Source organism: Eutrigla gurnardus, assembly GCF_963514095.1.
Source record: "Eutrigla gurnardus genome assembly, chromosome: 6".
NCBI lineage: Eukaryota > Metazoa > Chordata > Actinopteri > Perciformes > Triglidae > Eutrigla > Eutrigla gurnardus.
In genome coordinates this window covers 25,665,798-25,685,112 of record NC_139920.1, presented here as the reverse complement: position 1 = coordinate 25,685,112, position 19,315 = coordinate 25,665,798, and the positions used below count along the sequence as shown (strand labels likewise).

Genomic DNA, 19,315 nt, shown 5'->3' with positions numbered 1-19,315 from the left:
TTCCATTTTATGTTACTTTGTACTTCCACTTCACTCCATCTCAAAAGAGATATATTGTAATATTGTACTCGACAGCTTTTCTAGTCATTTGGCATGAGCTCACACTACTAATGCAATATATTTTTTAGAATATATATGGGTAAAACTACTTATTATGCTAGTAAATAATTTAAATATCACAAAGATTTTTACCATCAAAACCAAATAAAATTATTTTTATTATTTTTGTATTTAAATAAATGATTTTAACCTGTAATGATGTTTCAATGGAGAGCAAACCATGTTTCTTCATGTAATCTTTAAATCCAGCCTCCTGTTTCCAGCCCCAACTCTGAAAGAGCACTTCCTGGCAGAGCCGACAGCACAGACTCACCTTCAGGCAATTTGTCTGAGAGTCAGCAGCCTGCAATTACCTGCCATCGTTCACCATCAGGGGCCACACAATGGCCCCTATGTCAATCACAAGCCTCTAAGATTGTGGAGATAAAAGGACCTTTGTCACTCCAACACAGACCCACGTTCGTAAGATAGATCTTTCTGAGACTAGACTCCATTAGTCACAGGAGGCTGTTCTGCTCTGTTTGGCATTATTCTTCGCAGTTTGCTCCGACGCTGACGGGGAGACGGCCAACAATCATTGACTCAGCCAGCTGGAAGAAGTCTCACATGAAAAAATAGGCATGATGTTACATCTGCAGTGACTTTACGCGAGGAGAAAAAGCATAGCTCAGGGAGAACGGTGTGTACATTTTTTACCACAACGGGTAGAAATGAAGAGGCCAGAAAAAGAAGCTGTCTCTCAACAAAACATGTAGCTGTGTATCCAAGACTTCAAACAAAATCCCAGGACAACTCAGCAAAATATTCCACCCTGAATTATTACAGAAATGTACTTCAGTCTATGTACTTGTCAGTAGATCAGTCATACTGTTTTACTGTATACTTCTAGCAGTTTCTGGCACCATAAATAAACGCAATTGTGGGAAGAAAATAACAAAACGACCAATATATAATAAATATTTGTTTATAGAAACAAATAAGAGAATAATCTAGTGTGGAAACGTCCCCATGCGGACCATTAAAGCAGCACTAAAATGAACAGGTAATAAAATGGTGAAACAGGACACTGTGTGGTCCTGTTTCATAATTAAATCCCTTGATGCAACTTTCTGAACACGTTGAAGCCGTTTCAACTCCTGTAGTCAAAGCGAGGAGAGAAGATAAAGGCACATATAATCCTCTCTGTATCACTGAAATTCATGATGGTTCTAATTTTAGCAGTGCACCTGAGATGGAAAAACCATGGCTGAACAGGATTTTAGCATCTCTTTCCAAAACTGCAGAGGCTCATGAGACTCCTCGGTTTTTGGAAGCGTCCGTTTACTTAATAGGCCGAGGACAGGTTGAATATGGCTGAAAACACATTAAAAAGTAAATACACTGTTATCCTTGTTAAGACTATTCAAATTTGCAAAGATAAAAGTATATTAGTTTGTCTTGAGTGAGAAGTAAAGTGGGGTGTCGTCTGCAAAATGATTTAATGGATTAAAAACAACTCAACGCTGCATTTTCAAGCCACTGAATTTCAAGTTTCATACAATAGAGTTCAAATATAAGCAATCATTTTGTCTTACAAATGACGCATGAGCTTCTTCACTGATCACATATGAAAACACGAGGCTTTACTTACAAACATCGATATTAACTTACTTTTAACTGTATATTTTACTGTTAAATACAAATCCATTTACATTTTAGTTTAATTTAAATGTATTGTTACTGCAGAAACCTCTGACTCGACATGGAAATGTGATGATCAGATGTGTGGAAGTCCAGATGTTACAGTCAGTGACATTTCAAACAGTAGGACGCTGGGAAATTACAGGAGTTGCTCTTTTACTTTGCACTAATCACTTATTCCCTCCTTCTTCCCCCTCCTCTCCTTCTCCCCCCCTCCCAATCTGCCGCCTTCCTTCCTCCCACTGTGTCCTTCTCTCTCTGATGTCTGCAGTCAGATACCGAGTTCTGGGATAAGATGCAGGCGGAGTGGGAAGAGCTCGCTCGGCGAAACTGGCTCACGGAGAACGAGCAGGCACAGATTCCCTCCTCTGTCTCTCCACATGAAAAGGTCACTATCATCGCAGTGTTTCAGTCGGCACGTGCAGAAGTTGGTCTTGATGACACTGATGGCAAGATATACAGTACCGACAGCCTCTGTAGACTAAACAATGCATGTCTGGATTTATAAGTCCAGAAATTAGTTAGCCAGCATTTGGGGGAAAAAAGGGAAATAATGGGGTTTTAATAGAAAAGTGCAGACAATTATCAACATTTATGGAAATGCACGTATTCCCTTTCTTACAGAGATAGATGAGAAGATCAATACCACTCTCATGTCTGCATGTTAGGTAGAAAGCTTGAACCAGAAAGTGATTGGCTTAATTTAGCTTGCACGTTGGACAGTTTTGGCCTTCACGTCTTCCATTTATAGATACCTTGTTGGGCATAACGACTGGAAGCAGCGAGAAACAACCATGTCTCTCTCCAATTTCAAATGTATGCTTATGCAAACATTGCTAGAGCTCACAAATTAACACGTTCTAGCTTATTTTTTGAATCCATACAACAAACTTGTCACCGTGAGGTTGCCTGGCAACCAGTTGAGACCCCGCTGCCACTCCTATTTACATGTATGATATGGATAATATCTGTCTTTAGTGGGACTGGTTGGGGATTTTCGTTCCAACAGTTCGGTGTAGTGGAGACTTACTGTGAAAGTGTTTGCATGCGTTGACGACAATGCACACAAGAACACAGCTGCCAACTCTCCCATACAAACTGGGAACTCCGTTGGCTGCATACAATGCAGCTGGCAATAAGTTATGGATTTAGATGTTTGCAAATCGATTATTGTTGCAGCCGAGTGGCTTCTTCGTTACTGCACCACTGCATGAAGAATTTTTTTTTTTTTAAATCAGCATCCCTAATGTACAATTTAGGCTATTTATCAGTGTTTAAGTTCAATGCTACTCCTCAAGACCATTTCCTTTGGCTTTCTTGCCACGAGGTGTTAGCGCCGAGGTTAGCAACAAATTTGGCGCAGGGTTTTTGTGGTGTGGCTGCTGAGTCAAGTGTGACACCTAGTGGTGAAATATGTTATATTCCCCCAATGTTTGGGTTAAGTGAGGAATAATTTCCGCCGCAATAAATTAATACATATAGAACATTTTGGAACAGGGTGTAATACAATACAGTAATAGAAAAAAATGCCTATATTCTGTGGTGAATTTGCGCCTATTCGTGTCTTTGTAGTAACTATTAATGCAATTGCGGTGCGCGAAAAAAATGTGTTTGCATCTGGTGTGAACACAGCATTAGAGGACAGAATGCACGGCTGAGCAGTATACATTATAAGATGACCTTCTTAGGCAATCATACGAGATCAGCCCTCTGAGCTTTCTGATCCCAGTGCAGAACTAGTTCTTAAAAGGAAAATCGGTTTCAAAGTCACAACGCTCAGAGGTGTCAACAACACACCAGGGTAATCACAGTTTGAAAATGCAAAGTGTAACATTTAAAAGAGAACAGGCAAACCTCGGAGGGGGGGGGGGCTCAAGTTTGATGTGAAGCAGAGAAGATCAATTCCTGCTGGTGGAGCTTTGTATAAATATACAACTGCACAGGACAGCTGCCCTGGTTTGTATTTGAATATGGAAGAGAGAGAAACTGACATTGCCTTTGTCCCCATTTTTTTTTTTTTTTTGCTGACAGGGTTACTACTTCCACACAGATAATCCTTATAAAGACATGCCTAACGCATTTGACGAGGGACAAAAGAAGTCTCGAGAGGGAGACTTGCAAAACGCTGTGCTCTTGCTGGAAGGAGCCGTCTTGCAGGACCCTCAAGATTCAGAGGTAAATTCACTTAGAACACATTTTTCACAAGTTAACCGTGGAGACGTTCATACTTACAACTCGGAGTTGGAGACATATTTACTGCACCAATATAGCATTTGGTTTTTCAGCACAAACTCATGGCTAAATCCAATAAGTCCACGTCCACCTTGAGAGAAGAGGAAGCATGCTTCACTGGCCACGCTGTGTGGAGGAGATTTAGCAGGCAAAGGTGTTTTTTTCCCCCCTTCTCTTGAGTTGTTTATTTTTGTGAAAATATTCAACTTCTGATGAGAATTTCTATTTGCCCAGTGAGCTGAATAATGGCTAATTCTGCAGGTTTTTCCCTCCTTTTTGTATTCTCTCCGTTTCAAAAGAAGTGACCTCTTTGCAGGCTGAAAGAGCAAAGCCTTTATACAAAGTACTTTTGGAATCCCCTAGAATATACAGAAATGTGCCAGTTATTCTGAGGAGAGGATTATCCCACGGTGTATGGAACTAATACGATTCCAAAATTCCTCCTAGGGCGCTTAGTGGCTTATTGCCCCACACTGCAAAGACCTTTGAATCATTCAGAAATAATTGTGACGATCATTTCAAAGAGCAGAATAAAATGCATCTGCAAAGATTATCCTTATAACCGGTTATTAACTGTGCCCTTACAGACACAAATACAGAGGAGAAATCTTATCTTACATTTGAACTTTCAGGTTAGTTATACCATTGTCTGCCCTCTTGTGCTGAGCAAGCGTTCTTTCCATTCGCATGTCCCTGCTGAACCCCACCACTGGCACGAAGATGAACCACAGTGCCTCTCACACGGTCACATTCAACATTTTACCCTCAAAAACTTAGTTCATCATCTGAGTTATGGTTCAAGAAAAATGAAAAAAAATTGTTCATACTTCCCCAGTGTGAGGATTTGCTGCTTCTCTCTATTTTGTACATTATTGTAAATTTAATCAGAGTTGTTCCGATACCGCCGCATGGAAGATTTAATGGGGGTTTGAATGCTAAAATGCACTGTAGCTCCATGTCGATGTGTCTGAAACACTGGCATCGCTGGCTGTGTGCTGGATTTCCACTCATTGTGCCTGACAGACGATGCCACAGTAACTGTTTCAGCCCCTGGAGAATACTGGCTATGGAGTACAGCTTTCCCTCCTGATGTTTACCCTTACCAGTATTTTGTTTCCCTGCAGGCTTGGCAAGTGTTGGGGACCACGCAGGCTGAAAATGAGAATGAGCAGGCAGCGATCGTCTCCCTCCAGAGGTAAGGAGAAACAACTGCATCAAATTCCCCATTTAAAAATAAAAAAGATTGCTGTCAGACTGTCGGCGGTTATTCCTCAAACACACCACGTTTGCACGAGTGGAAATGTTGAAAGATGAAGCAGAAATTTGTCCTGAGAGGTTTCAATTAACACCAACACATCAGTCTATTCAGTGAGATACCTCACATTTCTGATGTGTCATATGTATAGTGCCAAGGAAGAATGACATCAGCATTTTACTTTACCAACTGGCAATTGTAAGGAAGCATTCTGAGAGTTTTATTCCTAAAATAGAGACACCCCACATGGATGGTGATTACACAGAGCCAGGGCAAGAGTCCTCAATGGGAGGTGGCCCACTTTCATTCATAACACTGCAGAAGCCAGAAATTGCACCTTTCTGAGAGTGTGAACACTGACTAGTCAACTGCAAACACAGGAGACATTCAGGAAAAGCTTCCATCCGTTTGTGAAGGGCAACACAGATGTTAATAAAAATAGGAAATAAGAAGAAATAAAATAAAAAACACTTAATTGTTGCAAAAATGGGATTCCAAACGGATATGAACAATTTATTTTTAGGAGACAAGACTTTCACGAAAAAGCTTCCATCCTTTTGTGAAGAGCAATACAGATAATAAAACAGATGGAAATAAAAAAAACTACTAAGAAATACTAAAAAAAGACTAATTTGTTCTGCATAAATTGGATTACAAAGGATGTCAATAAAGTTCCTGCAAGAATCTCACTTGTTCCACAGACTGGAACAAGTGCTGAAATGCTATTCAGTTAGTTTTCATGGTGTACATTTGAGTTTGTTTATTATGTAATGGCTCCATCTGGGTCTGTCTACAAAGTGAGATTAGATGTTTAACTGGCATTAGTCTTGTTGTTGCTATACTGGCAACACTTTGCTACACAGTTGGCAAGCACCATGTTATCCTGGTCTATGCTGCTTCTCTTTTTGCAACCATCATTAAATAGAAAATTTGCTTTTTTACCAAATGTCTATTTTTACGAAAATGATTTTCTCTTACTTTGAAAACGTCAAGACAAATCCTGAAACCTTTTCTGAAGTGCTGTGGATGACTGAATACATGTGATTGGTGTGCGGTTATTTGACAGTATTTAACGGGAAGCCAGCTCTGCACACAAACAAATCTGCAGAATCTGGGATTTGGATAACACGGTTGTCTGGTCACTTGACAAATATGGATGGATGAAAGTGTCCAGTGGATTTGAGTGGGCTTCACCAAAGTTTATGTAATCTTCACCTACAGCACATTGCAGTTGGGGTTGAAATAATTTGGTTTGACTGAGATTATGAGGGTTTTAAGGAACGCTGTGCATCAGCTGTAGCAAATCTGTCTCGGAAATTATCTTGATGTAAGCTAAATCTTGTTTTGGCCTGTCCCGTATTTTTTAAACTAATCCAAGTTGTTCATCCAACACAGTGCTGCTCTCTTCTCCCCCGTTTGATTACAAAAGCCAGCATAGAATTTGGTGACAGTTGTCTAAATGAAAAACTGTAAACCTCTGCAAACCTCATCTTCTGCAGGAGAGGGCAGAGCAGGAGAGGTGCAGCTCATCCATCCTGACCCAGAAATCATTAGCCTCCGCCTGATGTTCCCTTGCTTTGGCCTGTCCCAATTAATGCCTGTCAAGTCTCGATTTCCCTTTGAAGTGCACACCTTACACCATCTCTTCTCTCCCACGCCTGGGTCCCATCTCCATCCAGGTGTTTGGAGCTCCACCCAAACAACCTCCCAGCCCTCATGGCTCTGGCAGTGAGCCTGACCAACACCGGTATGCGAAATGATGCCTGCGAGGCCCTGCTTCGCTGGCTGCGACATAATCCAAAGTACAAGCACCTGCTGAAGGGCAAGACACACCTGATAGGATCCCCAAACTCCCAACGCAGGATGTCCACTGCACCCAACGTGGGCAGACACGAAAGGTGGAGTAGTCGGGTGGCCAAGCTCCACAACTGAATTTCAACCGTATTAGTAGCTGACAAACATGACATAGCCTATATCATGTGCTGCATGTTGCATACAATCAAACACAAGATGTTGCTGGGTACATGGAGCTACGTGTTTCCATCTTGTCAAACCACAGTCTGTCCAGAGGCTGCTCAGGATTCTCCATAATTGATAACAGTTAGTTCAGTGTCCTCCTCTCCCCCACAACTTCAAAAGGTTTTGTTGTTTTTTTAGCTACTCATTTCAATAATTAATGGAAAACGAGTTTTAAAAATACAAAAAAAAAAAACTACAATGTTACTGTAAAACTACACTAAACTATGGATCGCAATAAATAACACATACACATACCACTGACTTCTATTATCAGGATAAATATAATCAGAACCGACTTGAAAAAGCTGTCTAGCTTGTGGTAGAGAAGTGAAAAATAGATGTTTTATATTTATTTTAATGAATAAAAAAATAAAGTAAAATACAACTGGTCCATCTTCAACTCTGCATTTCTCTTTCTCACATTTCTCTTTTCTTCTTTCCTCACTTTCTCAGTGAATAAAACTTGACACGCACCACATTGCACATCATAGCGCTCCGATCTTAAGAGCGCTCACTCAGCAGCCTTAAATCACATTATCTTTAGCTCCGTGTGTGTGTGTGTCCACAGCTCCATGCTACCCGAGGTCAGGGAGCTCTTCCTGGAAGCAGTTCAGCACAATTCTGACAGCGTCGACCCGGATTTGCAGACGGGCCTCGGGGTGCTCTACAACCTCAGCGGAGAGTTCAACAAAGCTGTGGAGGCCTTCAATACGGCCCTGTCAGTGCGGCCCGAGGTAGGACACACACACACACACACACACGGGTTGAAACATGTGGATTAGAGTGGAGTTGTAGTACTAGTCAAAGGCAGAAATACTCTCATTGGTGAATTGAGCCTCAATGGGAGGAGCTACGGAAGAAAAAGTGCTATTTACCTAAATTTCTGAACGTAAAAGGCTGAACATTTAAAATCTGCTGAAATAAAATACATGATTTAATCATAATTTGTTCCCCTTTAGTCATTACTTATGGAATAAACATACATTAGACTGACAAAAAAAATCGGAATATATGGAGATTATCATATTGCGCAATACATAATATATTGCCTTCTTTAACAATACATTAAACGCAAAAGAAAGAGTGCCATAGCGTAGGATATTGGCACTAGTGTTGCAGATTCACCAGTAAATGAAAGTAAAGCTGCTCCTCAGTAAATGATGGGGTCCCACTGGCAGAGATGTTAAAACCAGCCTGACTAGCTGACTGCAAGCTGTGGCCGGTGAACACATGGACGCACTGGTTTCCTTCCAGAGACAACATGTCTGACAGCTGGTTGACTCCAGCTGGCTCTCGATTGTGCCAATGATGTAAACTCTGTGCTTTTCATGAAACAATATTTATGAATTATTAGGGCTTCAAATATTCACAAAATTAGAAATCAGAGGGTGCTGGTTGGTTTACTGTACTAAATATAAGCTCATTTTAATAATTGCACAAAATACTTTTAATGCTTATGGGTCATTCCGTGTCATTTCATCAAATGCCTCCCACCTGACCATCTCAGAATGTCCTGAAAAAATTCAAGTACAAAGACACACTTGTTAATAGGACAAATCCAAAATATTAGGTCTCTACTGTCAACAGTTTTCTCATGAAACATCATTGAATGAAGGGTAGTTTAGACGGTTTTTGGCATCATGCTCTGAAAAGCCATTTTTAAACGGCAATATCTAGAAAACTATCTCACCTGTGGCCTTCAAAATTTCTACAGTGTATATCTGTTACTAAACGCCTCCAGACATGGAATATCAGGGGTGTAGCTCAATGATAACCTAGTATGGTAGGTACTTAAAAAGGGGCTTGTTGAAATAAAGTAGTACATTTGAAGGATGGCTGAGCTCCCATTTTTGCAGATAAAAGACTTCTATCATTTCTGCCTCTATCTCTGGTGTTAGCTTAAACATTCTACAAAATATGGTTTCTCTCAGATGATTAGTTTCACAGATATTAAGGCTCAAAAATGGAAGTAAACACATCTTTGCCCAACTTCAGAGTCATATTCCAAAAAACTGACAACACGTATCAGGTCCAAACTTACTTTTTTTTAAAGATCATATTCTTGTTAAAATCATATTAAAAAATCGGGAGGGTGTTTGGCCTCAATTTGTCGCAGTGATTTTTTAAAATCCTGATATTGGTGGGGGTTTTGTGGCTGGTTTTGGTACTGCATGTCCTAACAGCCTACTTGTAAACATCACAGGAGGGCAATTCAATTGTGCTTTTTATCATTTACCAAAGACTTACATGTGCCTAAATGCTACTGATAAATTTAGCCTCACGAAAACATTCAAATGGATCACAGTTGTAGTTACAGAGGCAATACGTCCTTGAATGTGAGTTAAACATGGTGAAAGCAGCTTTTAAGGTCTTAAACCATGAACAAACATAGCAAAATATTGAAGACTGTACATTTTGTCATACTTTAAGTACATACATTACACAACCAAATCAAATAATAATCTTAATTTGAGCATAAATATTTTACATTACAGTACAAAAGTCTCCAAAGTTTGATATTGAATAACAGTTTGTCTCTATGCTCACTATGAGGGATCACACATTTTTCATCTTTTAGATCCAATTCCTTAGTCACATTCATTAATTTGGCAGTGACTTTACAAATAGTCTAATGTACATCTCTGCTCTGTTGTGCTCATCTTTTTTGATGGCATACATGCACCCAGTTTCTGTAGAGGGAACGTCAATCCTTGCAATTCTATGCTGCAGTGGGACATTGCAAATGTCTTCTCTTCTTGGCCAGTAGAAACTCTTGGCAGGGCCATGTGGGTGCATGAACTGAACCAGTACATCTTCATCTGAAACATCTCTGATACTTCCTATCCACCATTTCTGATCATACACACAACTCACATATTGTCTCATAGTGAGCACAGAGACAAACTGTTATTCAATATCAAACTTTGGAGACTTTTCTACTGTAATGTAAAATCTTTATGCTCAAATTAAGATTATTATTTGATTTGGTTGTGTAATTTATATACTTAAAGTATGACAAAATGTACAGTCTTCAATTCATTTGTTCATGGTTTAAGACATTAAAAGCTGCTTTCAGCATGTTCAACTCACATCCAAGGACTTATTGCCTCTATAACTACAACTGTGCTACAATTTAATGTTTTCATAAGGCTAAATTTATCAGTAGTATTTAGTCACATATAAGTCTTTGGTAAATGGTAAAAAACACAATTGAAATGCCTGCTGTGATGTTTACTTGTAGGATAATAAGACATGCAGTACCAAAAACGGCCACAAAAACCCCACCAATATCAGGATTTTAAAAAATCACTGCGACAAATTGAGGCAAAACACCCTCCTGATTTTTTAATATGATTTTAACAAGAATATGATATTTCAAAAAAAGTAAGTTTGGACCTGATAAGTGTTGTCAGTTTTTTTTGAATATGACTCTGAAGTTGGGTAAAGATGTGTTAACTTCCATTTTTGAGCCTTAATATCTGTGAAACTAATCATCTGAGAGAAACCATATTTTGTAGAATGTTTAAGCTAACACCAGAGATAGAGGCAGAAGTGATAGAAGTCCTTTATCTGCAAAAATGGGAGCTCAGCCACTCTTCAAATGTACTACTTTATTTCAACAAGCCACATTTTAAGTACCTACCATACTAGGTTATCATTGAGCTACACCCCTGATATTCGACGTCTGGAGGCTATTAGTAACAGATATACACTGTAGAAATTTTGAAGGCCACAGGTGAGATAGTTTTCCAGATATTGCTGTTTAAAAATGGCTTTTCAGAGCATGATGCCAAAAACCATCTAAACTACCCTTCATTCAATGATGTTTCATGAGAAAACTATTGACAGTAGAGACTTAATATTTTGGATTTTTCCTATTAACAAGTGTATCTTTGTACTCAAATTTTTTCAGGACATTCTGAGATGGTCAGGTGGGAAGATTTTCAGAAATTTGATGAAATGACACGGAATGACCCTTATTACAATATGTGACATACAGCAAACTTGCAATTAAACATGTTTATTTCCATGGGACATTGTGAATGTTATTAACAAAATAATTTCAATATACTAGACCTCCGTTATCAAATGTGCTGTGTGTTTCCATTAAATGCAGGATTTGAGATAATCAGTTCAATTTAAAAACATGCATTGTCAGCATGCAGGCTTGAATATGTTTTCCTGGGATATTAGAAAATAACAGCCAATTACAATAATAAAAACAATGCAGGTTGTCTGTTGGACACTTAATTGATTAAACTGACTCTGAAAAACACATTCAGTACCAAAGATCTACTAAACACACACACAGACACACACTAGAAACCATGATCCGTCACACACACATGTTACCATTGCAAACACATACAGCAGACGTGAGGCCCTCAAGCTTGTACACTTGTCTTCCTTAGAGAGATGCAGCCACAAATATCAAGGGAGAGCTCATGCAAACAGATGCAATGAAGCACATCAAAACTGTCACAGCGATATGTGAAGCAAGGAGCTGCCAAATGTGGCCTCGTGAACTCTTGACTGGCGCATGAATCGCTCTCAGAGAAGAACTGAAGAAGGACTTTGATGGATATTCCATAAACAAAATGAACAAACACACACACACTATTTCAACCCCCATCTCTGCATCTCCTTCATGCAAATCAATCTCCGTCCCCCCAGCACTGTCCCAGGCCAGCAAGAATATTACTCCCTGTTAAATCCAACCTCCCCCATTTGACTTGGTAATATCTGCTCCCCTGATGGAAGAAAATACCTCTGAACATAAAGGGAGATAATTATATCCCGCTGCTAGGCTTAACCAGAGATGAAGGACCCTTATACTGTAGACCATGACCTCTGTGTGGGCCAGTCTACCTGCGGGTGGGAAACAACAGCAAGGACACCGTGTGATGTAACTCAGCTCTCCTTAAATTACCCTTGTTAGGTTAGTTCATAGAAGGGAGCCGAGTAACGTTCCGCACACGTCCTTGCCGGACAACACAAAAAACGGAATTATGTATACAAGGCTGAGTGTTGTGCTGCAGCAGCACAGATTATTGAGCTCCATTTCACTCGCACTTTTCTGTTTAAGACACTGTCAGCTGCTTGATCAGGTCTTTTATAGTAGGAAATCATACTTACAGATAACTGAAGAGATGTTGCAATTCAGACTGTGTGTTTACCAATTAAATACACCCAGAAATATTTATTTATGCAAGCCATATTAAGGCTGACAGCATCTGATAACACACATTGCACTGACCTTTACTAAAAAAACAAATCTTTCTTCTCCCACCAACACCACCACCTGCCCTCCATCCAGGACTATCTGTTGTGGAACCGCCTGGGGGCCACACTGGCGAACGGGGACCGGAGCCAGGAAGCAGTGGAGGCTTACACGCGAGCTCTAGAGCTGCAACCGGGTTTTATCAGGTCCCGCTACAACCTGGGCATCAGCTGCATTAACCTGGGGTCACACAGGTGAGTGACCTGGGGCTATTAAGACTCTTACGCTTGTTTTGATGAAGTGGTGTAGAGTTGATGAGGGCAGCGTGAGGAAAAGTAAAAACTATCGAACTTCCAGCCATCGAAGAGAAAATACAATCAAGTATGTAGAAATTTAATATATATATATATATATTCTAATTAGTGCTGTGATTATCGATTCCTTGTTGTTGTTTTTTTTTAATAATCTCATTGGCATTCCACAACAAACAACTATACATACATAAAATGGGGTTCAGGTGTAAAGCTTTATGTATGCAACATATGTTTGTCTTGAATTGCATTTTTTGAGATTTGCATAAATATATAAAGCAGAACAAAGTTAAAACTACAAACACTTATGGAGTAATCCTTTCTTCACCATATAATTGAATAATGTTTTAACTCTGGCCTATGAGGCATTACATAATTAACCCAGTTTTCCCAGCGTGACCATGATTTCTTTTTTTACTTAATGGTTCGACTACAAACAACAACAACACAGATGCTGTAAAGTGATCATATTCATTTTCTATCAACTTATTGTCACAGGTCTAATTCAAATTCACAATATCTGTGATATGTATTTAAAAACAAATCTCTTGATCAGTTAAGATGACTCATAAAAAAGTAATGTTGAGTGCAATTGCTTTGTTATGGATATTTCCCAAAGTATTAACAAGAATAACGCTTTGAGAACATTTTAATTTTGTGCTTAACATAATTGCGTCTAGACTTTCCTCACAACGTCACAGTTGGCAAAAGTTGTGTTAGTTGGCAAAAACAGACAAACAACTCAGTCTATAGCATTCACAATACGGTAACCAAATATATAAGTAGCCTATTCACAACAACGACAACGACCGTAATGAATAACATGACCGACTAGTAAATGCATTTGTCAGTCAGGCGACCTCAAAAGAGAGCAAAATAAACAAACAAAAACAGGTATAGCAAGCTAGCAGTTAGCATGTTAGCACAACAAAGAGCACATACTTATCTTGTTGGAGAGAAGCAGAGATGAATTAATCCAGTTTCACATCCTGGAGACGACAAGGACGAAAACATAATCCCGCGGGGTTGAAGGGATGGTCGAGGTTTAACCGACCAACAGTCGACTAGTGTACCCAACTGTCGGCTCCCAACCGCCGGCTAGTGTCCCCAACAGTCGGCTAGCGTTCCCAACCGTCGCCTCGGCTCTCCAACCGCCGGCCAGTGTCCCCAACGGTCGGCTAGTGTCCCCAACGGTCGCCTAGTGTCCCCAACGGTCGGCTCGTGCACCCCAAAAATCGACGTTGTCATCCACAGTCTAGTCGGAAGATCCTCGTTCCCACCAGAATGTCACGTTCAAGTGCTCTGTTGTCAGGAGGAATTTTAAGAAAATGGCAGGCGAAAGGTTTCCTGTTACCTGCATATTGGGAAAATCCTTTTTTTTATACTAATATAATAATTTTGTAGCTTGCTAGCAGACTGTTAGTCCATCTGTATGGATAGAATGATAAATACCATTGGTCTATATAAGCGTACATAGGATACAGATGAAAATGGTGTACCAAAGCAACACGCTGTTAAAATAAGTATGTTCTGTCCATTACTTAATCTGTCCTCTTCTCCACCATGTTGAAAGGTTCTGCTCATAATTACTACTTGAAGGGGCCTTCATGTGCAATTTCTGAGGCAAATCATGATTAATGAACAATAATTCCTATATCACATGAAGGCAGCATTAGTTCACCCAACTTACCAAAAGAAAAATGAAAAGTTTTCTTTCTTGCTTACCTCCAGAAAACCATGTAATCTGTCTCTGAGATGTCTGCCTTCATCCATTGATTAATAGCTAGCTGAAATATGATTTATGGTACTAACGGCATTGGGGGAACAAATTACATTTAATCAATGTAAAAGCCATGTGTCTTTCCAGAAACATACATACATTTAAAGGTTCTGCACACATCCTCCACCCATGCAGCGTAACTAAACTGACTATTATTGTTGCTTCTTCAGAGAGGCAGCCAGTAACTTCCTGACCGCCTTAAGTCTTCAGAGGAAAAGCCGGAGTCGCCAGCAGTCCCACCAGGTGATGTCTGGAAACATCTGGGCTGCCCTGAGGATAGCTCTATCCATGATGGACCAGCCCGAACTCTTCCAGGCTGCAAACATTGGTGACCTGGATCTTCTCATGCGGGCCTTCAACCTAGACATTTGAGGAATGGGAGGTAGTGACAATAGCATCGCCCCCATGACCTTCTCTTCAATATCTACCCAACAGCCAAAAGCCCAAAGTGCACACCTCAGAATGGATCAGACGTTAGAGACAACAGTGTGGCTTTTATGCACGTCAAAATTAACTACCGTCGTCAAAGTTCTCGTATTTTTTCGCCCCAAGTACCTTGGAACAGTGCGGCGGACAGGTTCCTCCAAGTGCTTGAAGTAACTGCTTTGTGATGGATTTGCGCTGCAATTTGTGATTTCCCTGAAGAGCACAAGGACAGGCAAAGATTGTACGAGCAATGCCTTAGAGAACACATCAATTAAAAACCGACTCATCCAGTGGAACAGAGCCGAGCCGGGAGAGACAGACAGGCAGGCACACCGTTTGGGAATCTCACAGAGGAACACTCACATGCTGCTTACAGAGAAAAGACGAGGGTTTTGAGAAAGAGAGAGAGAGAAAAAAAAGGTTTTGTTATCCAATTACTTTCAAAGACTCAAGACTGTCTGACCCTCCTGAAGGATGGATTAAGTGAGCAAATGATAAAGACTGCACCAGATGACCTGGAGCTCCAAATCCTGTTTTCATCCTCTTTCAACGCGGGAGATAATGATACTGCATGAAGACGCATTCTCAGAAATTGATTCTTGTTTAGAATGAATATATACTTTTAGTTGTCCCTTTACACTTCAGACAAACAGATACCTTCCTCAGCCCAAGTGGAATGTGCAAGCCAGGTTGTAAAGCCTTACTGAAAATGCATGTGAGCAACAATATTTTTATTTATACTATTTTTATGCACAAACGCACTAAGCCATGTTCGGACTGGTTTCTCTTTAAATAACTGCCGTCTTCTGAACTTGAAATCTTTCTGAGCAATTGATTTTTTTGTTTTGTTGGGTTTTTATTTTGGGGGAGGGCTTGGCTTTTAGCTTCTCTTTGTTCCCTTTATGCTGACTGGTTGTAGAAATACACATCCAAGCTGTGCAAAGTCTATTTGCAAAACCTTCATTAGTGCAGACACTATAAAAAAAAAAAAAAGTCTAAAAATATCTCTTTCATCTTGTGGGATGGCTTTACTTGTCCTCACATTTCATTTCAATACAGCGTAATAATATTACAGGTAACAACGAGAGGAAGCTCGTGGTATTTACTAATACAGTCATTTGTGCCTCCGCAGGCAGCAAAGCTCATATATTGAATTAAATCTGTCTGCCTCAGCCATCGTCTATGATTTAAATATTTATGTGAGCTCGGGCGGAATGCCGCACATGTTTGAAAAGCTACTTGTTTTACCATCCATACACTTCGATTCACATTAATTTCAAGTTTCAGATCATTCCTCTGCTCCACCACGGAATCGTTCTTCCTTTTTAGCATCACTGTTGCCAGTTTGAAAGTCATTCTGTGAGGCGAACGTCACATTCCTCACCGTGCGAGAGAGTAAATGATAGATAATCCGCTGCTCTGTACAGCTCAGCACCTCAATATGTGTGTCTACAGTCCGGGTGTGCTGTAGGAAGGGTTTTACTCTCAGATCCTATGCAAGAGGTCATGCTTTATGTTGCCATTCTGAATTGTCTGTCCCTGCCGGACCAGAAGGAAGTGGTGATTCTGTGCTTTGAAAGAACGCTATCAGGGAAAACCAGAGACAGGTACGAGAGCCATTCATCTTCCCGATGTCATGGTCTGTAGGAGAAGAGTTTGGTTTGGAAGCTGAGGGGAGAACAAAAAAACAATGTGTTCTTTTTAAAGAGAGGAACATGGTCGAATCCAAATCGTGTTTTGTAACCTCGTGGCGTAGCCATGTGACCTTTCAACCTGCCAAATCCACTGACATACATGCAGCTTCGTTATCGCACATGTGATCCGTTCGTACATTCAGCATAACGAGGAGGACGACATCATACAAGCTGAAACAGATGAATAGCTTCCACAGTCGCCTAAAAATATTTTTGTCTCCGCGGCCGACTATGATGTTTAATAGATCAAAGAGGCCGAGGAGCACAGAGAGAGACGCGGCAACTATGTGCACGCCACTAACAATCAGCATCGGAGGGAGGGGGCTGACAGTGGACTTCACAATGGCAAAGGCAATGAGGCCAACGCAGACGTGCATGCATACATTTATTCAGAGATTTATTATGATAAAAGAATTGGCAGTGTGGCTGTTTTACTGAAATAATATGGATGACGTCCAGTGGTCCACCAGTGCTATCCTGTTGAATATTTCATTATCATTCAGTTATTCTCAGCCACACTAGTATGGCTTTAGACGCTTCGGTTCAGAATGAATCATCTCCACCACCGTTGCCAGGAAATTTGGTAGAGAGACCCTTGCCCCCCCCTCAGGATAAAGTTGACCTACTTTGGTGATCTGGCATCACCATCAGGTCAAAGGTCATTTTGGACAATGATGAAGTTTATACCTGCTAAACATCAGCATGTTGGCTGTAGCCACTTAGTCTTGCTTTCAGTTACATTAACTCATTATAGCGGTCATCTGTTCCAGCCAACCTTCCACACACTTTTCTTTCCATAAACCATAAATCCGATCTACAATGTTTCCCTGAGAGATTGTTGAGAGACATGGGAGTTCATCTTTAGGCCAGTATCCCTCCATTTTTTCTATATGTCAATATCAACTCTTAATCCGTCCCTGGTCATCGTTCCTGTCAACAGTTAACTGTAGAAACATGATGTCTGCTAACTAGTGATCTTCAAATCAACTCTAGTTTTCTAGGTTGTAAGCCTAGCCTTTCTTTTTTTGCATTTCAAGATACTGTAGTCGTGTTAAAAATGAGAAACTTATTTTTTTAAAGACTCTTTAAATGTCTGGCTTAGAATCTAAACTTTTACTGCAGCGCGTTGAGATAGGATGTCCGGTGACAGTTTTTTTTTTTTTGTAGAACCTACCTACTACCTTCTCAGGTGACCTGACCTAGTTTAACGCATGCTCCTGAGGAACAGATCCACGTTGATCGCATGTTAGATCCTCTCAATTCTTTTAGTTATTTTAATTTGTGTGCATGAAAAACATGGAAGTGCGTTCTTTCGCTCCCACTGATGTAGAAAAATTGAATATACCGTGAGCATTTCCTTGCAATATTTCTCCAATGCACTTTTAAAATCTGCAACCTTGATAAAAAATGTAAATACTCAGTATATATTCTACACGAGATGCTTTTTCTTGCATAGAGGGAGCATGTGTGCGCCGCTTCGGGGCAGAAGAACGAGTGTGAGGTGTAACACACTTGATATCTTCTGAACATGCCCATACCTGAGCTTGAATACAGGTACATTACTACAACTGGCTGATCATAGTTAGATTCTGTAGAAACTTTGTTATTATGGCTTCTACAAATGATGAATGTACTGGTAACACTTTTAATAACCCCAGCCCATCTAGCTGCTGTTACCAACTGCTTAATTAATATAACATTATATACTGTAAAGCATTACAACTTCAGAGCAAAACAACATTAAAATAAATTATTATATTCATTGTTTACACAGCTTTGCTTTTGACCCAAGGTGTGAAAAATGATATTAAAAAAATAATTTAAAAAAGGCATTAAGAAATAAACATCACATTAATCCTAATCCTTAATTCATGCATAATATTTGTTTGGAGCTATAAAAGACAAGACATTTGCAAATTATTTTAATAAATTTATGAGCGACCCTGTATGCGTAAAACTAAAACTTTTATGATTCTGCATTTTTAAACAATGAGCGATTCTATTACAGGTTTACTTATATTTTATTATATTTTTATTGTGTTATATGATTGGCTGTCTGCTCGGACCTACAGCCAATCACATGACTCGCTCTGATTGACGAAAAGACATCGCTTATTGTAAAAAGAAGCAGAATGAAGCGAAACGCATTTTAATACCTATTTCACGATCACACTCCAATACGGCCTTAAATGATTCATTAAATATCACATTTTGCAGTATTTTCCAACCCTATGTAACAATGATTTCAAATGATAACATATATAAAGGTATCTGTCTATATCAGACAAGAGAAAATATTTGACTTGTAAATTACATTGAAGTCTTTTTTATACACTACATTTTTGGAAACTGAGTTCAATGCCTTTAAAGATTTGCAGACAGATATTTATGTATTCAATTTGAATCCCTATGAACTCTCCATATTTAGAAAGGTTTGTGAATGTGGTGACATAAAATAATAAAAATATATAAATGACATTAAAATATCAAGTTCTCACACTATAATATTGGCAGCATCATTGGTCGGGGTTTCCTAAAGGTTATCAGTACATTTGTGTCCTTCTTTTTTCTCTTAACTAAAAAAATATTTTGATGAATGAACTTAGAAATGATATACTTTATATACCGTATGAATTA

At 39.7% G+C, this 19,315-nt stretch overlaps 1 protein-coding gene across 3 annotated transcripts in view; it reads left to right on the top strand.

Moving 5' to 3' along the window:
- Window positions 1-17,669, top strand: part of pex5la (peroxisomal biogenesis factor 5-like a) — a 73,505-nt gene extending 55,836 nt beyond the window's left edge. For all 3 annotated transcript variants that reach the window (XM_084010943.1, XM_084010942.1, XM_084010941.1), the window contains 7 exons: window positions 2,012-2,128; window positions 3,772-3,915; window positions 5,097-5,167; window positions 6,907-7,125; window positions 7,815-7,980; window positions 12,564-12,721; window positions 14,729-17,669. In XM_084010943.1, coding sequence (XP_083867069.1) covers window positions 2,012-2,128; window positions 3,772-3,915; window positions 5,097-5,167; window positions 6,907-7,125; window positions 7,815-7,980; window positions 12,564-12,721; window positions 14,729-14,930 — 1,077 coding nt within the window. In that variant the 3' untranslated portion in view covers window positions 14,931-17,669. The remainder of the gene's footprint in view (window positions 1-2,011; window positions 2,129-3,771; window positions 3,916-5,096; window positions 5,168-6,906; window positions 7,126-7,814; window positions 7,981-12,563; window positions 12,722-14,728) is intronic.
- The last annotated feature ends 1,646 nt before the right edge of the window (window positions 17,670-19,315 follow it).